The sequence below is a fragment of the Podarcis pityusensis genome, assembly GCF_964106645.2.
Source record: "Podarcis pityusensis genome assembly, chromosome: 5".
Taxonomy (NCBI): Eukaryota; Metazoa; Chordata; class Lepidosauria; order Squamata; family Lacertidae; genus Podarcis; species Podarcis pityusensis.
The window spans coordinates 49,851,447-49,877,137 of record NC_138032.1 but is presented as its reverse complement, the minus strand read 5'-3'; the positions used below and the strand labels follow the sequence as shown (position 1 = coordinate 49,877,137).

The 25,691-nt window shown below is 40.5% G+C and overlaps 1 protein-coding gene across 2 annotated transcripts in view; it reads right to left on the bottom strand.

Moving 5' to 3' along the window:
* Positions 1-1,007: 1,007 nt before the first annotated feature.
* CASP7 (caspase 7) overlaps positions 1,008-25,691 on the bottom strand; it is a 29,758-nt gene continuing 5,074 nt past the window's right edge. For both annotated transcript variants that reach the window (XM_081007247.1, XM_081007248.1), the window contains exons 3-7: positions 7,785-7,930; positions 6,932-7,060; positions 5,947-6,122; positions 5,081-5,219; positions 1,008-3,180 (exon numbers count right to left, since the gene is read on the bottom strand). In XM_081007247.1, the coding sequence (XP_080863373.1) occupies positions 2,957-3,180; positions 5,081-5,219; positions 5,947-6,122; positions 6,932-7,060; positions 7,785-7,930 (814 nt within the window). In that variant the 3' untranslated portion in view covers positions 1,008-2,956. The remainder of the gene's footprint in view (positions 3,181-5,080; positions 5,220-5,946; positions 6,123-6,931; positions 7,061-7,784; positions 7,931-25,691) is intronic.

Sequence of the window (25,691 nt, the reverse complement as noted above, 5' to 3'; positions counted from 1 at the left end):
GCAAGAGGGAAGCTGCTTGGACCCGTGCCTAGAAGCACAGGTCACGATTACACTGCAGTTGATCTTCAGAAGAGGAGAGATGAGGAAAATTTAACCACTTAGGGCCCACTGTCACCAATGATTGATCAGAAGGCTGTTGAGCTATTAGCTTCTCCTTCAGTTCCTGTCACATCCTTCTCTACAGAAACTTCTGGGTGTTAAGATCAGCAGAAGGAGTTTTCTTGGTAATTCTGCTATCCTTGGAAGTGTGGAGAATGGTGGCAAGGGAGAGGGCTCTCACAAAATTGACAGTTAAGGCATTTGTTTTGCAGGACCCCTCTCTTTTAAGCAATCGATATTGCTGTTTAGAATGGATATTTTTATAATTGCAACTGTTTTTGTTTTTATAAACTTACATTATATTGTTCTAAGCAGCCCTAGGATCAGATGGTGAAGGGTCGCTGAGAAATAATGACAACTACATTTAAGATAGTGGCTATTAGCAAAACAGGTTCAAGAGGCAGTGAATATGGGCTGTTGCCTTAATATTTTCCTTGCGGATGTATGAAAACCATTTGACTAGTGAGGCAAAGGATGTTGAACTAGGCAGGGATCCCAGTTCACAATATTTCTTACAAGCACTGTTAAGAACTAACAAACCTGGAAGCAAACCCGTTTAAAAGAAAACATACAGAACCAGATTTTCTAACAGATGAATTCAGCTTTGCTAGAGATACCTTGGCTGATTATAGGAAACCACCCATAATTTCTGTGGATGAGAGCTCAGAAGATACATTCATTCCTCCCACAGAGAGAAAAATGAAACAAGCAGGTTAGAAAATTATCTTTATTTGTTTTTATTTCTTTGTAGAATTAGCTAATGTTTCTGAAATGAAAAAAGATGATCCTATGCTGCTTTAAAATAACCATTAAAATATTTATATATTGCTATATTCGCATCAAATATATATTGATCTCTTAATTGAGATTTTCCATGACGATTCCCTGAAGAACAAAGGAGTTATGCATTTCCATCATATGTAAACAGTTTATTAACTTCAACATGTAAACAGCTGATTAGTTTCGGTGTCTTGAACTACTAGTTTATAGTTTTTACTATTATTTCATTGTCTGAATATTGTCTGAACATTGTCTGAACATTGACAGACATGTTATGTCAAAAGAATTTATTAATTCTTTAAGTGCAAAAAATGTTATGATTAACTGAGATTATTTCACAACCATTTGCAAGGCAAAACTCCCATTGATGCTCCAATTTAGTTTACTCTCTTGCTCAAGAAACATACAGGTCTTTGCCAGGATAAATTCATAGGATCGCATATTTCCCACTTCATGGTGAGGCCTAGTCCTGCAGTTGTCACTACCTGAGATCCTACTGCTATATTTTTGCATCATGCCAGAAAAGCAATTTGTCTCACTCTAGAATCCATAGCGCACTGGATTTCTTAAGTCATTGGCATTCTGTGGAGATCTCCTCTTGCACTGATGGAAATATTTCCTACCTGATGTTGTGTAAGATGTGGTCTATCCCCAGTTAAAATTCAGCAGACTCTTTTCCTATCTTGCTTTAAAGCTTGAAAACTATATAAACATTGCCTTTGTACTGGTGACTTGACTGACACAAAATCAAGTTTCCATGAGTAGCTAGGATTCATAGCTCAAACTTACTTCAAATAGCCACAGCACCGAACACGCCAAGAAAGAGAGCCTTTATGGTAATGAAATGGAAGTTGGCCAATACATCCATAGTGTTGGGTATACTGTGGACTTGTTATAATAACAAGAAATTCAACAATTGTACAACACTGTTTGTAAATCTAGAAACAAGGAAACAAATCTAGAAACAAGAAATTGGCACTATAAAGTGACATACAGTAAAATGTGAATTTATGGTGTAAGATCAAGAATGATGGGGGGGTGGTGGTGGTTTGCCTTCAAGTGAATATGTAGGCACCGAATCTGCAATGTCTAATCATGCAGAAAGGGCAACACAATCAAGGTTAAGGCATTTAAAGTAAAGAACTGTGTGGCTTCTCAGCAGCGGTCAGTCATTACAAGGAAGTAGAAACTCTTAATTTACTTAGTTTGCTATAATTTTACTTATTGCTTTGTGGAATAATTGTGCTTTGATCTATCTGACAACGTACGGGCATCACTGTTATTTCTGTTTGAAAGCTATATACTACACAGCACATATTTGCTATCAAATTGTTATTACGCTGAAAATGTCGTAAGCTGCACTTAACTGTTTAGTGTTCTCATGACAAAACTGGAGTGGTATTTCCATATTGGATAAAAAGGAGCGTTTCAAGTATTTCCTAGGTTTTATAAGGATAGTTTTCGAATGTAGGGAGAAGTAAGGAAAACAGAAACAGACTTAAACAGAGTGATTTTGAAAAGTAAATGGCTTATGATTTCAAACCCACACTGAGACCAAGCAAGACCTATGAATGGATATGTCCTCTGATATGTAAAATACCAATGATATCAAGTCCACCATTTAATCACAGAAAACTCCAGTACACCTTGGTCATATTCCTGTGTGATTCCTCCCTTTTATATTTGAGAAATTAAGAAAAATGTTTCAGTCCAATAGCACAGTGCCAACACATTTTAAGTAGTTAATATTGGGGAATTATGAGGAATTTCCATGAGAAAAAACCTATGTGGTCAAACAAGAGAGGTATTAGAGGCATTTTTTTCCAGTGTGGCCAGAAACAACAAGAGACCAGAATTATCTACCAAAATACACATAAACAGTCAAGGTGGCATGTTGAAAAGGATTTTAACTATCAACTGAGGTAATTGTCATATTGCATATTTCAAAGATTATCTTGATGAAGCTCTGGATCCAGTGTGGTTTGATTTGAAATGTTTTGATTAGAAGATCCCCATTGTATATTTCAATCTTTCTTCGGAAGATGAGCAGATGATATATGCCCAAACAAATGAGATTTCAGAAGTAAACTTCTTTGGTTAGCATGGAGACCACACAAGGAATCTGTTTCTTCCCATTGAAGCGTGGGTCATCACACTGCGATTCATAGTTTCTTGCTACTTTGTAGTTAACCATGGTGAGCATCTGCAGGATCTCCAGCTCTTTGGCATACTTAGTCAGAACTTCACAAAGAGATTGCACAAACCAGGAGCCGTTCCCTGGATTCCGCCAGGAATAATAACCTGTAAGTGAGAGCAAAGGGAAAAAAGCCTCCTTACCATAATGAAGGGCAAAAGAGATATTCACTGCACATTACAAATAGGGTCATAATCCAAACCATATACGTACAAGTGCAGGAGGGAACCAATTTGGGTCTATAGGTTTTTGTCACAATCATTTGCATTGCTGAAGAGGCAAGCAAAGCATTTTGCTTTTTCAAGAGTGTGAGTGCTTGCTGTGGAAACCCATGCACATGCAACACTCTCAAAAAGTGCATAGGGCTGGACTGTGTCAACTAAAATGATCCTGGATCATCATAATACACATTAAATAAGGCTTTTTTTTTTTTAAAAAAAATCAGTTTCCATTTTAATAGCAAATTATTAAAAATATGGAATTGTTAAGACTTTTCCAGCTAGCTGAGATAGAGAAAGATAACTAAAAATAAAAGAGGACATTGGTATCGTTGGCACCACAGTTTAGCATGTACAACAAATGTGTGGGATCCCACAGAGGAGATTGCGGCTGCTTTGGTCCTCCTCTGCTCATTCTGCTGCTGTGCTGCCCTAAGTTATGGTTTGGCTTAGTATTTTATCTAAACCTTTATCTGGGAGAGCTTTAGCTCTCCCAGATAAGGTAAAGGTAAAGGTACCCCTGACCATTAGGTCCAGTCGTGGACAACTCTGGGATTGTGGCGCTCATCTCACTTTACTGGCCGAGGGAGCCGGCATACAGCTTCCGGGTCATGTGCCAGCATGACTAAGCCACTTCTGGCGAACCAGAGCAGCGCATGGAAACGCTGTTTACCTTCCTGCCGGAGCGGTACCTATTTATCTACTTGCACTTTGATGTGCTTTCGAACTGCTAGGTTGGCAGAAGCTCCCAGACAAACCATGAGCTATAAACCATAGGATAAGCCTTGCTTACAGCACATGGTTTATATGGAGAGAGCTAAACCATGAGCCTGGGTTTGCATGCCATGCTGAGTCAATCCATGGCTTAGCAGCAGAATGTCAAGAGGAGCTGTTCTTGTTGCTCACATTCGATCGTTTGCACTAATTATATACAGTGGCATCACAAGGGGGGCGGGTGGTGGTGGTGTGCCCTGGGTGCCGTGGGGGGGGGGTGAGCCCGGGTGTGGCGGAGTGAGCAGCCATTGCGCCACTGTAGCTACATGTGGAAGATCCTCCGTTCGCGGCTGCAGCTGCAAGCAGAGGATCCTGCCACCGTCTGTACGGCGTTCGAGTGGCGCCAGCGGCAAACCGCTACGTATAACGCATGTGCGGTGTCGCACACATGCGCTGTACGTAGTGATGCCACACATGCGCTGTACATAGCGGTTTGCTGCCGGCGGCGCTCAAGCGTTGTATGGACGGCGTTGGGATCCCTCCGTTGTCGCCGCACGTGGAGGATCCTCTGTTCGCGGCTGCAGCCATGAACAGAGGATCCCGCCACCATCCATACGGCATTCAAGCGGCACTGGCAGCAAACCGCTACGTACAACGCATGCACAGTGTTGCACGCATGTGCTGTACGTAGCGATGCTGCATATGTGCCCTGCGTAACAATGCCATGAATGCGTCGTGCGTAGCGGCACAACGCGTGCGCAGCCAGCAGTTTGCTCCGCCCCGGGTGTCGGTTAGCCTTTGTTCACCCCTGATTATACACACAAACTAGAACACTGAAAAGCCTATATACATTTCAGAAGGAAACAAACTTGATATGTGAAAATATAAAGTCCAGTGCTTCAAACTTTCAAGACTGGCTCATAATTCAATGTAAAGAAAATACATTTCCCCATAAAATAGCATTTCATTGTTATTTAATTTCAGCTGACAAATGCTTAAATTTTCCCCAATATGTGACACTTTGTTTTACTCGCACTCATTTGTATGTCAAGTTTGTCACTTTTCCCATTTATACCTGGCACGGTGGAATATGCATACAAAAAATCTGCTTCTACAGGAATCTTGCATCCTGGATTGGCATCCATTTCCAGATCGTTATTTGGAGAACCTGCATCTGTCTGAATCCCTTCATCAAATTCAGAACCTCGACAGGCCTGAAACCATGATATAAACAGTGAGCAAAATAATTCAGTGTACACATAAATCACATACAATTTACAGGAGTTATGGAATTTTATGATAATTTTGTAACTGAAACAGATTCACATTATAACTGAACATATACTTGAACCTTGTAAATGAAATATGGTACGTTAATGACCTATACTAGGATCAGCAGCATCAACCCTATGAAAAACATATTTGTCCTAGGGCTACAGCTTAAATATATTAGCTGCAATTCATTTGTATGAATACACAGATAGGCCATGCCATGCCATTGCTGGTGAGCATGCTATTCATTATTTATTAAGTGCCTAATATTGGCCTTAAACTGACATTTTGTGTTTGTGCAGTTATCCAAAATACTCAATACATGAGAATTTTTTTAAATGAGTTTTTAATTAATAATTAATTTAACAACAAATAAATTACTCTAGGGCAAATAATGTAACATCTTCTACAAAAGAAGGGAGAGGACAATAAAAGGAAATGAAAGTGGGTTGTAGTGTTTGAGACACAAATTGAGAAAACAGGAAAAAAGACAACTATTGAGAATCATTCTCAAGAAAAGCTGACCAAGTATCTCTCGTATCTACCTCACCTTAGGCATTGCTCAGCAACCATTTTAGACCACTGTTTCCACTTCTAGCTTCCTGCTGCTAAACTTTGGAAAACAGCTTCTACCCAGCACATGCTAGCTTGCATCAAATACCTCCTTACCTGAATGAAAAACAATTTAGGTTTTCCAATGAGGCTTGGGCACTTGTCTCCTCTGAAAAGACTTGTCAACTCCTTTATTGCCATAGCTCCATCTGTGCCATAGATAAACCCCTCGTCTCCGTGGCTTAATAATATGCAGGCAAAACAAGCAGCATCACTGTGGCTCTCAAGGGCAACTGCAAATCAAATGTATTTCCTCTTACATAATGGAAATGCCACTTAACAAAAACTATACGTGGCAAGTCTTTTTTCTGCACAATTAAAAGAAGGGCTAACATCAATCCTATTCATGTTTACTCAGAAATAACTCCCACTGGGTTGGATCTTTGTCATGCTTAAAAGAGACCCTTTGAAATCAATGGAACTTAAATTAGTCCCACTGTTTCCAATGGCTCAATTCTAAGCATTACTAAGCCTGAACTGATCACTAGGAAGCGTTTGTACAGTGGTACCTTAGTTGTTGAAGGGCTTGGCTCCCGAACAAATCGGCTCCCAAATGCCGCAAACCTGGTGGTAAGTGTTCCGGTTTGCGAACGTTCTTTGGAAGCTGAACGTCCGACACAGCTTCTGTGGCTTCTGATTGAGTGCAGGAAGCTCCTGCAGCCAATCGGAAGCTGCGCCTTGGTTTTCGAACTGTTTCGAGAGTCAGACAGATTAAGTTTGACAACCAAGGTACCACTGTATTCAATGAAATTGTTGTGCTAGAGGAAGCCAGTGCAATGATGCCTGCTAGTGCAATGGAACGCTACCCTCCAAATCTTCTCCAGATGGTCAGGAGAACCCCCAGAACAGTGAATTAGGGGAGATGGTCCTATTGAGCAAACAGAAACAAATCTCCTTAGTGCTACACTGACAACAACCCAATTCGTTTAGTACTACCCAAATTATGTATTAAGAGCTCAGCTTCTCAAATGACCAAAGGAAGAACACAATTGGTCTTCTTAAGTTAACCAGCAAACTATCTAAACAGGGTGGTCATTGTTACCTTCCTTGAGTTTATTCTCCATAGCTTCACAGGTGAGATCATTATGGATGGAAACATCAAATCCAATGCTTCGAAAACATTTTAGCAGGTCACCAGCATCTTTATCAGTGCCATTTCGTATACCCATGTCTGATAAGAAACACAAGAAGATTGATGCTGACTGTGCAGAGGCGTACTTATTATTATAGGTTGTGTGAATGCCCAATGGGAGAGAAAATGATTTTAAAATTTAAAACCTTTGAGCAGTATTCAGAAACAGCTTGTTATATTCACAACGACCAAAGCAATGGCCAGAGAGGGGGCCCAGTCGAGACTGCTGCAGCAATGTTTTGTGGCACCATAAAGACTATCAATATTTTACGGTGCGCTTTTTGTGGGCTCAGTCATTCTCTGGGTATGGCCACACTTCCGTTAGAAGAGTTCAAGGCTGCTCAGAGCAAAATACAACCCCCCCGGGCAAAGTAAACACTAAAGCAGCATGCTAAGAAATAGTAATAAAAATACATTATCAGCAGCATATCCCTTTAAAACTGCAAAAAGCCCCTCATAAGAGAACACTATAGGCAAGGTGGTTATGTCAGACGTTTAAAGCACAAAAGCCTTTCTAACAGAAAGCTTTTAACTTTATGTTTGAAGGCCAAAAAGGAACATGCAAAGCAGGGTCTCAAAATATGAAACTAGCAATAGAAAAGTTACTTTCCCTTGTTCCCATCAAATGTGGCTGATTGATATGGGAGAAGAGTGTCCCTAGATATTAGCATATTGTCTTGAAAAGCACTGCTCTCGCGTACAGCTCTTGCTCTCTAACAGAAGTACCACCCAGAGTTATATTAAGATGATGTGAAAAACATACTTGTACTTTCTTTGAAGTTCTTGTTGTTTATAATAACACATTTTCCAATTTTCTTGTAGTCCATACGATACAGGAATTCTGGAGGAACAATTCGGTTTCGGCTTGGGAAAGAGGTCTCTGGCTGAATTTCCTGTCCATTCTTTTTTCTGTGGAAATGTAACTAAATGTTCACAGACAGAACACAAAAGCATTTCAAATTCTCATTGATGCTTAACTGATTATTAAGTATGGTGTTTCTCTTGTATGTAAGCTTTATCATTAAGATATTTTGCCAAATTTTCCTTCGCCAAACAGTTATGGTAGGGGGGTGTTTGTTTTTCCATTTTTGTGCAATAGACTGTTTTGTTGTTGTTAGAAGCAGTAATCAGTTGTAAATCAGTATTAATGACTGCAGGATGAAGAATAACTCAAAAGAAGAGTTATTTTAGGTTTCCTTGGGATATCATAGTCCGTACTTATTAATATATTATTCAATACTTCTGTCCAGAAATGTTTGTTTTTACAGCTCCAAAAGATGAATCTTAAATTCGCCTTAATTCTATTGCATCTCCAGCCGTGCATGTTTTGGCCAAATATTTGTCTAATTCTGTGTGGAGTTAAATACCACTGGAAGATTGTTTTAAAATAGTTCTCTTTTGGATTCATACTAATAAGCATTGTTGGAATCAAGAAAACAAATTTATTGAGAGGTGGGCCTTGATTTTACATTTCTTAAATGACCAAGTAAATGACAGTATCTTTCCTGATGTCAATCGACAGGGAGTTTCAAACACACTAAAAAATACTTTGTTACAACTGCGGAACGTGTATAATGTGGCACTTGTAATAGGGCTATTTCTGCAGATCAAAACAGTTAAATGGGCAGAAGTAAACTGCTCCCAGGCTGTGCCTTTAAGACACACATTCCAACTTTTAAGTGATTGCAAGTTCTTGGTCATAGCATGCTATTACCAACCAAAGACTACAGCAGGGGTAGCTTTCTTCGGCCAAGAATAGGAATGACACATAGTCAACCCTCTGGGGGCCAAATGTCAAAGCGGCCAAAGTATGAAAGTGGGGGTGTGGTGAAAACTGTAGTTTTCAAGCCTGCCCTTCAAAAGCTTTTTCCAACAGCTGGTCTACAATATTTTAAATCTGTTGTTGTTGTACAAGTGTAGGGAAAGTCTTTGGGGAGACACCTAAAACATTTTGGCATCATAGAAGCAAACCCACAGGAGTGAGCAATAATATATATTTTTAATGGCTAGTTTTTTGGGTGTGTGTGTGTGTGTGTGTGTGTGTGTGTGCACAAGTTAACCACCCTGCTGTGGACCTACTAATACCACACAAGAAAAAGTATGATTAGTTTTAAGACAGAAAAAGTGCTTCTATTAATCTAGTCCCAACGAACATTTGTACAAGAGTGAAGCCACAGCAACATTTCCTTACCAATACTGTGGCCTAGGTAGCAAATAGAATGGGATAATGTCTTTCCCTCTTGCGTGTATAGAATTCCTACTCATTGCTGGCCTCAGCTGATATTTTATAAAAAATACCCCCCCCAAATCCTTAAGACAGTTCCCATATTTTTTTGTGTGCTACCAAGTGCAAGCCTCTCTTTTACATCTCATTGCCTCACGCAGTTGGCTATTTGTGCCAATAAAGCACAAAGCCTTCTACAGAACCTGAAGTATGATTATTTTGTTGTTGTTGTTGTTGTTGCTGCTGCTGCTGCTTGAAATCTATTAACTTTTCGGAGGAGGGAGGGTTAGATGATAAAACCCACAAATAACCTACACACCAAATTCATGTGTGGGGGTAAAAAATGACTGTAATGAAACTGTGGTGTTATATCCTTCCTGTCATAAAGAACTCTAAGAAAAGGAAGTACTTGCCTTTATTTTTTAAAAGCTGAGTTACATAAACACATCAAGAAACAGTGGCCTGATTCACACACCAAATTAAGTTTTAAAATTACAAGTATGAGCCATAGCAAGCCTTTGGCTTGCATCTGCCACTTCTCCTTTGGAGTGGCTGGGTGGAAGAGATGAAAGGCTTCTACTCCTATTTCAGACTGACCATGGTTTAGCATTATCCAAGCCCTGAACTACAGCGCATTTTAACTAGGGCTTGCTGAAACAAGTCAGGTTACTGAACTATGGTAAGCAGTTCGCTTGTTTCAACAAACCACAGTTAAGCATAACCACCATTTCTCAGATTTGGATGACAGGGAAATAAAAAATGGAAGCGTTTCTAAAGTCCTTCTCAAAGTCCTTCATTCCTCTGGGCACTCAGAGCTCAAATCGTCAGGTGGAAAACAGCTTTGAACCCGATGAGGTGATCAGTTGATCCTATTTGTTGAACCAATCATTCTTAGGAGAGTTGGAAGCGCAGAGCCTTCTGAAGCATAAGGCCAGACCAAGACATTTTGCTGACTGAGGCAACATGGTTAACAGCATAGTGTCCTCTACCACACCTGAGAAAGCAGGCCAATTGGGGGAGGATGACAACAAAGGGGAATGGCTGAGGGGCTGGGGACTGCTGATCTCCAGCATCTGAGACACTTTGCCCAATTGTAGGGTTGTCCCTGTTGAAGCAGCACAACGGGCTGTAGATGCTAACCTCTTGTGAAAAGGATTCTGCCACAACTGCCATGCTGTGGGTTTGTGTACAGAAAGCTTCTTTCTCTAGGATAGTTCTTTCCAACTTTCTATGTTTAAGAAAAGCATTCCCTATCAAATTTGTCTCCCTAGCATGCCTATTTATGTTGCAAAGGATTGTAGGGCAGAGCTCTAGGGCTGAGCCTGAACCATGAAGAACCGGGTCTGCTATCCTAGACCAGCAAGTTAAGAAACTATGTGTACTTATGAAGAGTAAGTGTGCTGCAAAGAATAATGGTGTGAGATATTGGGCTCCTGTAGATTACAGGTGGAAGTAAGCCTCTGGATTTTTAAGACCTGGAATAAATACAAGAAAACAGGCCTCTGCCTTTGCTAGATAATTTCAGTGCACCTTTGAGGTCTCTTCTCTCCTTGTCCTTCACATCTGTGGCCTGGGCTTGAGATTTCACATGGGGCACCAAGCGCAGCCAGTAGAGCCTTGTCATTAACCCAGGAAAACAGAGTCTGCTTTAGAACAGGTTTAATCCTCAGCCCTGTACACTAAGGGAAGATTGTTAGGGATAGGAAAGCTGTTTTTCCATGCTTGTAGGCTATGGCTGATCTCAAAGGGGAGCCCCTGATTAAGCTGGCCAAGGAACCTGAGGTCTCAGGAAAACAATTGGTAATCTACCATTCTGCCTATTCACGCATTCACTCATGTGGTGAAGCAGGGAGGGTCTGCCCTGTTGGCCTCATCCCTGACCCTGTGCCCCCACACCAGCCTTGCCTCTGGCACCTGCATGTTGAGTGTGGGTGTTTGAAATGGAGTTATCTGCATGTGAGCAACTGTTCACAACTCAGGGTGCCATGTGACCAGGGCAACCTGATTTTACACATGTGCGGATCACGTGGAACCCCTCTGCATAGACAGCTGAAAAGAGGTTTCTTTTCAGATGCCCATTCAAAGGAAAGTGTAAGTCCAGGGAAACTGTGTGGCCAGCTCCTCAACACATTAAACTTGTTGCATGCAAGTAAGGTGTAGAGGCCTAAAGTATACTTATTTTGTTTCCCACTCTGCCTTTATACTATCATAATGAACTCTAGGGCTGCAGTTGTTATTTGGCCAATCTTCCTCATATTTGTATTCTTGATCTGGGGAAGCTATTATGATAATGCTGGAGAGCCCCTATGTGATTCAGGTTTAGACCCACATCACTGTAATCTAGATGGACAACTGTGAGAAACAGTTGGTACTTGTCCAAGGAGTGGCAGAACAAGAAGGAAGCAAATTTGTAGTTGGGAACAAACCAGGTTTTGGAATTTCCCTTATTTGCATGCCACAGCAAATCATGATAAATTAGTTTGTTCGAGAATAATAAAAGCAGGTCACTGGTTAATATTACTCTTTGATTTGTGCCCAGCACAAGTTCTTCAGGCAGAGACAGCAATGCAATACATTTTTAGTGAAAAATAAATCTATTCTCAAACTTAAGTTTCTGCTTACAGAAATGTAAAAATTTACAACAAAACACAACTTGTATCATTGATTACTATGAACAGTTTGCTTCTTAAACTTGACCAAAGCAACATCTTGTAACAACACATTCCCATAAACTAATCACACTTTAATGTTTTCACATGACATTTTCTTTGACACAATGCGCAATTGGTTATGTGCAGGACTGTAAACTTCTTATTTTGTTTCAAGGGAAGATAAGTTTACCTTTTTATTTTCCCCCAGTGCTATGTGTAAATAAAATACATCTGTACATGAGTTACAGTTAATCAAAATGAACACTTACAAAGTTAACATTTTTAATCAAGAGATTGAAAAAAAGCCTTTTCTGTTAATCATTTTCTAGATATAGTTTTGGGTTGTCTGGATAGGACGTTGTGCATAACTGTAACAGTATGAATTTACATTTATGTGAAATTTGAGGCCTTCAAATTCCTATGTCAGACTGCTCAATTACTGGAAGCTTTGATGCAAATAGTCAGATTTTTGTTAAGACGGAAGTGTAAACACAATAGTATACCTACGGCCACACCTGCACCCACCAGCAAGCAACTCAGGCTGCAATCCTATGTACACTTATTTTTGAGTCACATTGCAACAGTGGGGCCTGCTTCCAAATAAATATGCATAGGATTACCCAGAGAATTTGACTAGTTAGGAGGGGCATCTAACCATTCCCGTGAAGTGGTCTGTCTTATGAGCGATGGTAACAACCAATAGTTTTTAGGACCCACCCACAGGGTATGAGCTGGAGATCGTCCTACCATGTTAGACCTTATGGGAGACCTCCTGTGCTTTTCAAAGCTCTCCTGCACAGTAAACACACACCCCCTCCAAAAACCACACACCAAAAGTCTAGCACACATACATTCCAGTATCTTACTGCTGAAGCGATTTAGCTTTCTATAGAGCAAGAAATGGTTGGCTAGCAGTGAGATGTTTAAATAGGCTCCTTTGATGTGAACCCAAAACCCCCCCCAGCCTTCAGCTTACACCAGCAGCTGAACAATACTGACTGATTATGAAGTGGCGAACAACTTGGTAAATGTTCCAGAACTGCCATTTTCATTAATCAATTGTGGTAGGTCATTGTGCTATGAAAAATGGTGCACTTTTAACTGCTGTTCCCTCATTCATGTTTTTGTGTTTCAATCTTTACATACTATTTATTTCCTGGCTGCATCTAACAAGTAACCTAATACGCTGTATGTTTTTCTGTATGTAAACAAAACAAAACTGAAATGCAAGCAGATTAATAGTTGTTAAAGAAATACCAATGATGAAAAGAATATGACGTAGAAAAAAATATTCAGCTATAAAAGACCCTAAAGGCTGCTACATAGTTTTCAGTGTGAGAACTCTGAAAAAGGCTGGAATGAAGTTGTTGCATGGGGGGGGGGAGGGGAGATCATCAGATGGCTGCAGATTCAGTTGCTGCAGAAAGAAAAACTTTCCTGGGAATAAGCCCCAGTGAACTCGAGTGAGGCCTTGTTCTGAGTAAGCATATATAAGATGGCACTGACAATTTCAGGTAAAGTACAATAAAACAATAAGCATAACATTGTAATTCTCAAATGCCTGTGGAGAGGAGACATGCAGATGCCAAGTTATTTATACACATTAGCTACAACCCCCATGTAGGTCTGAGACAGAGGGCCATGGAAAGTGAATTCACTGGGACCACTGACTACGTAAAAGTTAATTATACCTCAAAATGCTCTTTCTTTCGCAAATAATCAAGTTTAGATAACAGCATCATAGTCCCTTTAGACAAAATAGGCCATCTTATTCTATGCATGCTCTGTATTCTTTTATTCCAGTACCAGATACTATTAATCAAGTCTTGGGTGCAATACCCAGTAAGTCCCTTGAGTAGAGTTTAAACACACAAACTGAAATGTGTCTAATTTTTAGAAACTATTTGAAAAGCTGCCCTAACTCCTTAGGCCAGATCTCCTCATCTAACAAATCTGGCAAATGAGGGAGCAAGAAAGGGGGAAAAGGAGAGGGAGTGAAGTTCTGTTCTACAAATGTCACAACTTTGTTACAGCCTCTGGCTAGTATGGGTGAGGGGAAAACAACAGAATCTAGCACCACCCTCACCACATGGCTTGGTTATCTTTGTAAATGAGGCAGGACCAAACGTTTCGACCCCTGTACCTAATTTAAGATCACCAATAATAATTGGGATGATCTAACCCAACCTTCCAGCTGAATGTATTCCTACCATGCTCTGATCACTGGCAATTTATATAACCTCTTTTGCGCGCACAAACACACCCATTCATACTTTTACTGTTACCATTCTTTTCTCAAACCAAATTTGCTTCAGCTTAAAATTTCATACCACTCATGTAGCTCCTCTTGTGTTTGTTGTCAGAACTGAAGACTGCTATTACCTGGCACAGCTTTTTAGTCTCTTGCTTGTCTCATGCCATCATGCTATCTCTGCACACAGCCACTAAGGGTAACATGGCACTTGGCCTCACTTGTCCTGGAAGTTGGGCCAACAGTGATGTGGGGAGGAGTTGCAGAGTGGATTCCCCCCACCTGGCATGGAGCTTCTCACGTTACCTGGGCACAAGAAGGAGCTGTGCCACACTGGCTACCATCCCATAATGTGAGAAGGTACCAATAGACTACTGTTGCTTTCAAGGGAGCAAATACTTCTCCATTTCAATGCCTTACTGACCTGTTTTAATTCACCAAACAAATGTGCACCCAGTCTGTGGATTGCCAATCAGGAACATAAAAATGCTCATTTTCTGAGTTCAGGATGCTAAATTATCTAAAGTCTGTTCTCCCCCTCCTACAGAAAGTGAAAGGGCGACACAAAGAATGTACAGTACCTTGGCTCTTCATCAAGTGGTACACCACTCTGCATCTGAAAAATACGTCCACCTTGCGATGATGAATAGGTTTAATGTTCTCTATTAATGCCAGCATCCCACCATGCTTACACTACATTAGTGACTGAAGCAGCCTACGGGTGTGTTCACAGACCCAAAGATTTGTCTGTGTCAGCAATGGGTCACGCTGGACTTTTCTATAGGGCTATTGAAACCTCCATAACTATGGCCTAACATGCAAGCCTAGGTCATGCAGGTCTCTTCCGCTCCTGCTGACAGGCAGAAAGCATGTGCTTGCACCACTGTGATTCTATCACTGCTCTGCTGTAATAATAATGCACAGAACTTTTTTAAAAAAATGCTTAAGAGATAGACACATGTGGTTCTGTGTGCAGAAAGCATAAGGCTGCTGTCCTTTGAAACCATCACCTAACTCTGATATACAACCTCACACTGTATCAAAGTAGTGTTCCTGAAAATTCTTAAACTTCTTTGTAGAAAAACAAGCATTTCAGTCTATTTAATACCCTATATTTACTAGTATATGAAATTCTACATGACTGATGTTGGGATCCTGCCTAATTAATTTAGACCAAAAGAGTTATATGCACAATGTTTTCCTTCTGATATTGCAGCCCTGACATCCTCACAAATAAATTTGTTGCTTACGGTTCAACCGGACAGATTAAATAGGTTTGCACTTTACTTTCTCTACCCTTTGAGAACAAACTGTCAAACTCTATGATATAATTATCCAACATCAATCTGATGCCAACCGCCCTATTTCCATTTCCCTAAAAGAAATGAAATTCCAATTCCTAAAAGAAATGAAATTACACGTATCTGAACAAACATTCGAAAGCAAACCCAGACCCTGCAGTCTGAGGCTCTTCTTTGCATGTCTGGAGGGCAGCAACACAAGAATGGGCCACCAGCCTCCTTACACATTGTTCTGAATTCAATAAAGAGTTAGAATTTAATCCAACCCCTCAATTGTTGGATCTGGCAAAGGCTGGAAATAACACAGGACAGTTTCCTCATGAGGTAGTCATGTGATGATGGCTGAGTCAGATGGGCCACTGGGAGATTCAGTGCCAGACAGCCTAACGCAGGCATGGTCAAACTTGGCCCTCCAGCTGTTTTGGGACTACAACTCCCACCATCCCTAGCTAACAGGACCAGTGGTCAGGGATGATGGGAACTGTAGTCCCAAAACTGCTGGAGGGCCAAGTTTGGCCATGCCTGGCCTAACAGGTTAAGCCCCACCCTGGGCCCTGGTTTTAGTAAGTAAGACAAATAAGCCAGTGTTAGTTTTTTTAGGATTGCAGTTGGCACTAGCGAAAAAAACTGGGATAGACCGTAAAAGGAGAAAGAGAACATGGTTGATTTCTGTTTTGGATCCTGTGGGAGGAGTGAGAGACCCTCTTGGAGTGTAATGCTGGGAACCTCTCCATCGTAGGCTCAGGTTGTAGATATGTGTAAATAAACCATATACCATAAAGATACCACAGTCTCCACTGTGCTTTATTTCCAATAGGAGGCATGAACCCTGGTTAACCACCTGGGCCCCTGGGATCTCATACTGCTTGGAGATTGGGCTGGCGTAACAATATATTTAGTCACCAGGCAAAAACATCCCTCTTCTGACAGGCCTTTGGCTAATTAAACCATCTATGTGTGCATGAAATTATTGTTTTTGTTTGTTACGATGGTATGTATTTTTGTGTTTTTATATTGTAAACCATCCTGTAATCCTTGGAATGAAAGGCAGTATACAAATTTAATAAATAAAGACACTTTAATGGTAAGTCTGGATGGTCCACTCCTGCCTTTGTCAATCTGGTGTCAATCCAGGTGTTCTGGATTGCAATTCCCACTGCTCTGCTGGCTGGGGCTGATGGGAATTGTAGTCCCAAAAATCTGGAGAGCACCTGGTTGATAAAGACTGGATTACTCGCCAATTGGCCTCTGGAGTGGGGGCCATAAACGTATATGATCATGGCTAAAATAAGGATTGAATTTATTTATATAATTATACCCTGCAACTTCAATACAAATGTATGTGTATTCACAGCAGCTAACAGAATCGTTAAAAACAAAAAGTACAACTGAGTAATAATAATAGACAATAATGAATGCAAACCGATACAGAAAATTAAAGGAACAAAATAAAACAGCCACGACCCACTCAAATAGGTAGAAAAACCACTCAAATGTTTACATTAGCGATTCCTAAAAGCTTATGGTGCCTAAGTGATAGTCTGAGCTTCTTAGCATAGTTCAGCTGGGCATTGAGGAGGTACAGTAATCTCACAGTGTACCTCCCCACGTCCTTGATAGATCGCAGGGAGTACAGCATGAATTCAGCGACAAGGGGATCAGTAACCTGTGCCTGGCTACATACAGGCTGTGAGTTGTTCCCCTGTGCAACAAAGCAATGTTCTTCTCTTTGGCATTGAAGGTTAATTTCACAGAAGTCAGATTTTAAAGGACACAGCAGCACACAGTGCAGAACATGCCTAGATCAGGAGAGGACAAATGAGTGCAAACTTAATTAATTCTCCCCCAATAAGTTTTGCTATGCATGTTTTGCTTCTCTAAGAGATGACAGGAACCTGTCAGCCATCAAAAGTTGGTGGAAATTAACAACCAAGAGAGGGGGTGGTGGAAGACAAGACAGGTAACAGAAATAGGCTGGCACGAAACCCTCCCCTTTCCGTTACATCTCAGAAGTTGTCAACCTAAGTAGTTATTAAGCTATGTGCAAGCACCGTTAAAGAAGAATGCAAGGCCTCTGGAACAAGGTCTTCCAGGCTCCTTTTCTTCAGCAAAATTCTGAAGTCACGCAGCGGATCAAGCTTTCGAAAAGAGAAATGACCCAAAAAAGTAGAACTTGGATGACGACAGTTTTGGGTAACAATTCAAGAGCAACCCCCAAACTATTAGTGCGGATCAGAATATGGCAAGTTCAGAAATATGCTGAATATTAATGTGTTGTATCTAAATTGCTTAGAAGAAATGCATTCAGGCACTCACCAAACTAGGATTCTTGTGCATGCCATGCACACCCACATCAGAAGCATTTCATAAAGTTCAACATGGATGTTATTTGCATGCTCATTTGCCCAGTTAGTGAGAACCAGTGTGGTAAAATGGTGTCGGATTATGACCTGTGATGTATGAATTAGAGACCCCAAGTGTATATTTTATTTTTATTATTTTAATAATGTTTCATTTAACCTTTTAGAATGTATCAGGCTTCCTTTCTGTGTGAAAGTTGTACAAATGGCAGGATGTTTTAGCACCAGAGTGTAAATCGGCAATCCTTGAAGCTATCTTCAGGAAGAGGATTTTATGATGCTCTTCCCTCATTGAAGACTAAGTTGCCAGGGTAACGCGGGACATCCGAGACCTAAAATGGCCAAATGGCCTGGGAACATCGGGGCCACTCCAAGGTGATGTGGGGCTGAAGATGCCTGTACAGAGCCATTCGTGCTTTACTTCTCACGACCTGTAACCCTTCCTGATGTACGTGAATATGTTTTATAACTCCTTGTTTGCTGTGTTTGAACTACTATATGAGCTTTGGTTCTGAAGTGCCTTGGGCCAGACCTTCTCAACTGGCACATTGAGTTGAGTGAGCTCTGTCCTATTGCAAAGCTATAATAAACCTGGGTCCTTAAATCTGGATGCTGGACTAGGAAACAGTTCCTGGGTTCTGTGGTTCATTCAAAATATGGTTGTTCCTCACCTGGGTAGCGAACAAGGTGGTGTAGAGGTGAATTCTTACCTAGGAGACCCAAGTTTCAAATCTTCTCAGCCATGCAACTCACTGGATGAATTGGGCCAGTCATTAGCTCTGTCTAACCTACCTCACAGGGTTGTCGTGAGGATAAAAATGGAGAAGGGGAGAGCCTTGTGAGCTCCTTAAAGGAAAGGTGGGATATAAATGCAAACAATAGGGACTTCCGGGGGCGGCGCGAACGGCAATGGCGGTCCTCTTCCACTAGCGAGGAGGAGGCTCCGCAGAAAAGGATCGTCCGCTACGGCGAAGCGGAGACCCACGTTGGAAACCCACAGGCAGCAAGAGCCTGTGGTCCTGAGGCTCGGTGGGCGCCAGAAGCAACCCCCTAAGCGGTAAAGGAACCCCGTAAGGGGCTCCGGAACGTAGAGGGGGGTTGCGGCGCTGAGAGCCGTTTCACGATCTGCGGAGCGAAGCCGCGCTGCTGCTGCCGGTGAGCGCTGATCCCTTTTCCTGCAAACTTTGGATCCGGAAGAAAACAACAACTTATTTGTGAGTAAAGACTGAAATACTTCAATCTGAGACTAAAAGCTGAAATTTAAAATATTGAATTTGGCTGAAAGCGGAGAGACGTGGAAACAGGAAGTCCGTCTTCCGCTGCCATTGAACTTTAAAAAGCAAAGAGCTGGAGGAGTGGAGGCTTAAAAAGAACTTTCAACCTTATTGATCTGAGCACCCACTGAATCTGCTATACAAAGTAAAGTTTTTAAGTTTATGACTTGGAACTATTTATTTGCATTTGATTTATCTTTCTTCTATTGGAATTACAATTGAAAGGAGAAACCCAGGGTCCGGAGCTGCCTGAGCTCTTTGAGAGACTGAGCTGTCAGTTTTGCAGATTTGGCTATTGTGTATCAGAACTTGTAACAATCTGAGGGTATTTGGACCTGCTATTTTGAAACATCTTTTGAAGACCAGTAAGCACTGTTTGAAACAAAGTGACTGTTAACATCAACTCTGCTAAATATTTGTATTTGAAGGTTCTTGGACATTAAATTAGACTCTAAATTACATTAGAATTCTTCCCTAAAGACATCTTAAGCTCCCTCTAGAGGATTGGAGATTTAAAACAGTGACTTTACATTTACTTTCTATTTCCCGGCCGCTTGTTCTCTCTGGGCCTCTTTTTTCCCATGGGAATAACTCAGCGTGACCTTGACTGTTAGATAACGTTGGAATGAGTGGCACAAGAAGAAGAGGAAGAACTAGACAAACAACTTTGACAACCCTAACCTCAGCCTCGCAGATACGTAGATCATCTGTACCTACTCTGCCTTCAGAAGTAGAAGAAGCCGTTCTGCCACAGGCAAAGGAGGGAGAAATAGAGCAGTTACAATTGGAAGATATGGCCTCAGGATCATCTGCTTCTATTCTAGAGAAAATTTATGAAAAATTGGAAGCTTTGGATAAGAAAGCAGATGAGCAAACAGCTAAGATTGATCAAAATACAGAATGCCTAAATAAATTAACTGGACAAGTTGCACAGAACACACAGGCAATTGGACATTTGACGGAGGCCACAGCAGAAAATCGGAAATTGGCTGAGGACACTAGTCAAAAACTAGAAAACTTAGAACAAGAGGTAAGACCACTCAGCAAACAAGTGGGGGAACACCAGATTTATCTCTCTATGATAGAACTGCGAAACCGTGAGAATAATCTAAGGATTAGGTCGTTACAAGAAGCAGAAGAAGGCAACCTAGCTGAGTTTTTAACTAAAGAATTCTCCAAGTTCTGGAATTTAGAGGAAAAGGACTTTAAAATTGTGTCAGCTTTCAGGCTTGGAAGATTCATAAAGAAGGAGAGGCCCAGAGACTGCCTGATAACATTGAGATCAAAGGAGGAAAGGGACAAGATTTTGGGCCTACACTACGGAAAGTCACTGGACATTCTGGACAGAAGAATTGAAATCTACAAAGATATTCCTAGACAACTGTTGGACCTTAGAGCCGCCTATTCTGAACTTGTTAAATTATTAAGGAGCAACTCAATCGCTTTCAGGTGGGAATTCCCCCAAGGAATATCCTTTACCTTTAGAGGGAAGAAGGTCAAAATTAGAACACCGGAAGAGAGAGACAAATTTCTGTCTACATACGAAGAGGACCTCCAAAAAGGAATTGAACTACCTTCTGGGCCTGGAGCACCGGCGGTACCGGCACCTGTGGAACCTGAAGATCCTGTGAATAAGATACCACCCCTAGAGAAATAATCAGATTTATTCAGGATGTCTCTGCAACTTTTGAGCTGGAATATAAATGGCTGTAACATTCCGGAAAAAAGGAAGAAAATATTTCATATATTAAAAAAAGAACAATTGGACATTATTTGTTTACAGGAAACTCACGTGACAAGGCTCCACAGAAAAGTGTTAATAAACAAAAGATTGGGCCTGGAATTTATATCTTCGGACAGAGTAAAGAAGAGAGGTGTGGTGATATATGCGAAAGAGAGCCTGTCACCTAAATTCTTATTTAAAGATGAACATGGAAGAATTTTGGCAATTGAGATACAACACCAAGGAGAGAAACTTTTGATATTAGGAATTTACGCACCAAACGAAGGGAAATCGGAATTCTACAAGAAGTTGCATGAGACTATGCTGGATTATCTGGACTATAACAACATCATCATGATGGGAGACATGAATGGGGTAGTATCAACCAACATGGAAAAGTCACAAAGTCAAAATTTTACAAAAGACGGCAGACTACCTAAAACTTTTTTTGAAATGACAGACAATATGGATTTGATTGACATCTGGAGGACAAAGAACCCCCTGGGAAGAGAGGGAACATTCTTTTCTGAAGCCCAACTGACCTGGACAAGAATCGACCAAATATGGATATCTAGAGGCCTGGCACCTAAGGCTAGAAAAGTGGAAATCTGCCCAAAGACCTGCTCCGACCATAATGCAGTAAAGATGGACATGACACTGTTACCAACCGGCTCTTTTAGATGGAAGATGAATGACAATTTACTCAGAGATCAGGAAATCACCAAGAAGGCCCAAAAAGCTTTGAAGGACTATTTTGAGATAAATATGAACACCACGGTGGAAAAAAGAATCGTCTGGGACGCAAGTAAAGCCGTTATGAGGGGATTCTTGATACAACAGAATGCAGTAAAGAAAAGGACACAAAATGAGAAAAAAGATAAGATTCTGGACAAAATAAAAGAACTAGAGAAGAAGCTAAGATTAAACCCGAAGTCACAGCCAATTCTGAGAGAAATCAAACTCTATCAAGCACAATATTCTAAATTGATAAATCAGGAAATAGAGTGGAAGGTCAAATTAATGAAACAAAAAACGTTTGAGTCGGCGAATAAATGTGGGAAACTGCTAGCTTGGCAGTTGAAGAGAAGACAAAGATTAAATACGGTTACAAATTTAGAGATTGAAGGAAGAAACATCCAGAATCCCGTGGACATTAGAAAGTGTTTCCAGAGATATTTTAAAAAATTATACACGCAAGGGCCGCAAGACGAAGTTGAGATTAAACAATTTTTGGCAAAAAATGGATTACCAAAATTGTCACAAGAAAATAAGACAATCCTGAACTGTAAAATAACACGACAAGAGATTGAACAGGCCATTCAGAACATGCAATTGGGCAAATCTCCAGGGCCAGATGGGCTGACCTCCAAGTACTATAAGACATTAAAAGATTACTTGATACAACCTTTGATGGAGGTCAGCAATGAAATTATGGAGGGGAAGAGGGCACCGGAGTCGTGGAAGGAAGCGTTTATCACATTGATACCAAAGACGGAAGCTGAAAAGACACAACTTAAGAACTATCGTCCCATTTCTCTTTTAAATGTGGATTACAAAATATTTGCAGACATTTTGGCAAGTAGATTTAAAAAAGTTTTAAATGAAGTAATTCACAAGGACCAGGCAGGCTTTCTCCCAGGCAGACATTTGTTTGCTAACACAAGGAACATTATTGACATTTTGGAACTTTTGCAAACAGATATAAACACAAAAGCAGTTTTAATTTTTATAGACGCGGAGAAGGCCTTTGACAACATTTCCTGGAAATTTATGATGGGAAACTTAAAAGAAATGGGAGTGGGACGGGGTTTTGAGAATGGGATTGAGGCGATATATTCAGAGCAGAAAGCTAAACTGATAGTTAACAATGTGGTTACAGAGGAGTTTAAAATTGAAAAAGGAACACGACAAGGTTGCCCTATTTCCCCTTTGTTATTTATTTCGGTTCTGGAAGTGCTATTGAATATGATTAGAGGGGACCGGTTGGTGGAAGGAATTCAGGTCGGACAGAAACAATATAAATTAAAAGCCTTTGCAGATGACCTGGTTTTGACCCTGCAGGAGCCAGAGTCTAGTACGAAAAGAGTATTACAACTGATTCATGATTTTGGTCGGGTGGCGGGATTCAAATTAAATAAACAGAAAACTAAGGTTTTGGGGAAAAACCTGACAGATACAGAGTCAGAACGGTTTCAGAAAGAGACAGAACTTAATGTGGTTAAAAAAGTAAAATACCTAGGGGTAAACATAACAGCAAAAAATCTAAGTCTATTTAAGGACAACTATGAAAAGTGTTGGGCAGAAATTAAGAGAGATTTAGACAGTTGGACAAAATTGAAACTTTCTTTGTTAGGCCGAATTGCTGCTATCAAGATGAATGTATTGCCAAAGATGTTGTTTTTGTTTCAAACACTTCAGGTTTTGGATAAGACGGAGTGCTTTCAGAAGTGGCAGAGAGATATTTCTAAGTTTGTCTGGCAGGGCAAAAAGCCCAGAATTAAGTTTAAGATATTAACTGATGAGAAAGAAAGAGGGGGCTTTGCCCTGCCAGATCTAAAGTTGTATTATGAGGCCGCAGCGTTCTGCTGGCTAAAAGACTGGCTACTTCTTGAAGACACTGACGTGTTGGACTTGGAAGGGTTTAACAATACTTTTGGATGGCATGCATACTTATGGTATGACAAGGTTAAAGCAAATAAGGCCTTTAAGAACCATATTGTCAGAAAATCACTGTTTAATGTCTGGACAAAATATAAAGACTTGTTGGAAAACAAAACTCCAAGGTGGCTTTCACCCTTGGAAGCTAAGGCCCGAAAAAGACCCAATATGGAGGCTAAATGGCCAAAATATTGGGAAATACTAGAAAAAGATGGAGACAACTGGAAATTGCAGAGTTTGGAGAAAATGAAGGATAAAGTGCGAGACTGGTTACATTACGCTCAGATTAAAGAAGTCTTTAAAAATGACAAGAAACTAGGGTTCCAGGTGGAGAAATCGAAACTAGAAACAGAACTGTTAGAACCAAAGTCTAAGGTACTTTCAAGGATGTATAACTTGCTGTTAAAATGGAATACACAAGATGAAATGGTGAAATCGGCTATGATAAGGTGGGCGCAGGACATTGGGTATAATATCATGTTTGAGGACTGGGAAAGGTTGTGGAGTACTGGGTTGAATTTTACTGCATGTAATGCTTTGAAAGAAAATGTAATGAAAATGATATATAGATGGTATATGACCCCAGTCAAACTTGCAAAAATATACCACCTGTCTGATAATAAGTGCTGGAAATGTAAAGAGAGTGAAGGAACATTCTTCCACCTCTGGTGGACCTGCCCTAAAGTGAAGGCGTTCTGGGAAATGATTTATAATGAACTGAAAAAGGTATCAGTTACAGATGGGTAGCCGTGTTGGTCTGCCATAGTCGAAATAAAAAAATTCCTTCCTGTAGCACCTTAAAGACCAACTAAGTTAGTTCTTGGTATAAGCTTTCGTGTGCATGCATCTGAAGAAGTATCTGAAGAAGAGGTATCTGAAGAAGTGTGCATGCACACGAAAGCTTATACCAAGAACTAACTTAGTTGGTCTTTAAGGTGCTACAGGAAGGAATTTTTTTATTTTGAAAAAGGTATTTAAGTATACCTTCACAAAGAAACCAGAGGCCTTTCTTTTGGGTATTGTCGGCCAAGGGGTGGTAAAGAAGGACCGGACATTTTTTATGTATGCAACAACAGCAGCAAGGATACTTCTCGCAAAGCACTGGAAAACTCAAGATCTACCCACACTGGAAGAATGGCAGATGCAACTGATAGACTATATGGAACTGGCCGAGATGACCGGCAGAATCCGTGACCTGGGAGAAGAGAAGATGGAGGAGGACTGGAAGAAATTTAAGAATTATTTACAAAAACATTGTAATTTGAGTGAATGTTAAGCAGGATGCTAGATCATAAATAATTGAGCACCACTAACTTAGAAGATTTAAGATAATAAGTGAGATTGAGAAAATATAAACCTTTTTGAGAATTATAAGATTATAAATACATAGATGGGATATAAGAATGCAAATAAGATAATAAATTGCTGGTAAAAAGTTATAATGATGAAAGTGGGAGCGGGAGATGTGAGGAAGTCCAAAGAAAATGTGAAATTATGTTAAGATATTTGTTATACTGTTCATTATATTTATTTTTATTGTAAACCCCAATAAATATATTTTTTAAAAAAAAATATAAATGCAAACAATAAAATAAATGTCCAGGCGCACTTACATACCGAGTTTGTAAGAATTCTGACTCTTTTTTACTCCCCGCCCCAGATGAAAAACAATGGAAAAGACAGCTTGTGACACAGGTGTGTGTACATGCCATGTGCATGGTGTAGGCATGGTAGGGAAAAAGTGCATATCTAAGATCCCTAATTGGGTGTACATGCTGTGGATCCAACTAACATTGAAGTCAAATGCCTTTAAGTTAGTTGAAATGTGCTTAATAATGCTGTTCTTGGAATGTCAACGAATCACCAACACAAATCGCAATACTGGATGTAATCTAAGAGACAATTTCTTATTTGGAGTGTGTATACTTGTAGATTCACCTATCCTTGTGATGAAATATGAGTTGCCTCACTCTGGCTGCAATTAATCTTGTGGCAATGTGGTCGCAGAATGGTTTCACTGTGTACCAATAATTTGGCCCCATACACACCATCAGGTAATAAACGCTCTAGAAGTGGACTGCTTGTGACATGCTAAATGTGCCTCACTGCACATTTTATCAACCCTCATTGAATTATGCTGAGAGCACTATGTTGATTGGCCCACAGAACTGTGGAGCAGAACCATTAGTCTGATTTAATCTAAATGAAAGAAAGATAATGGAATCCAA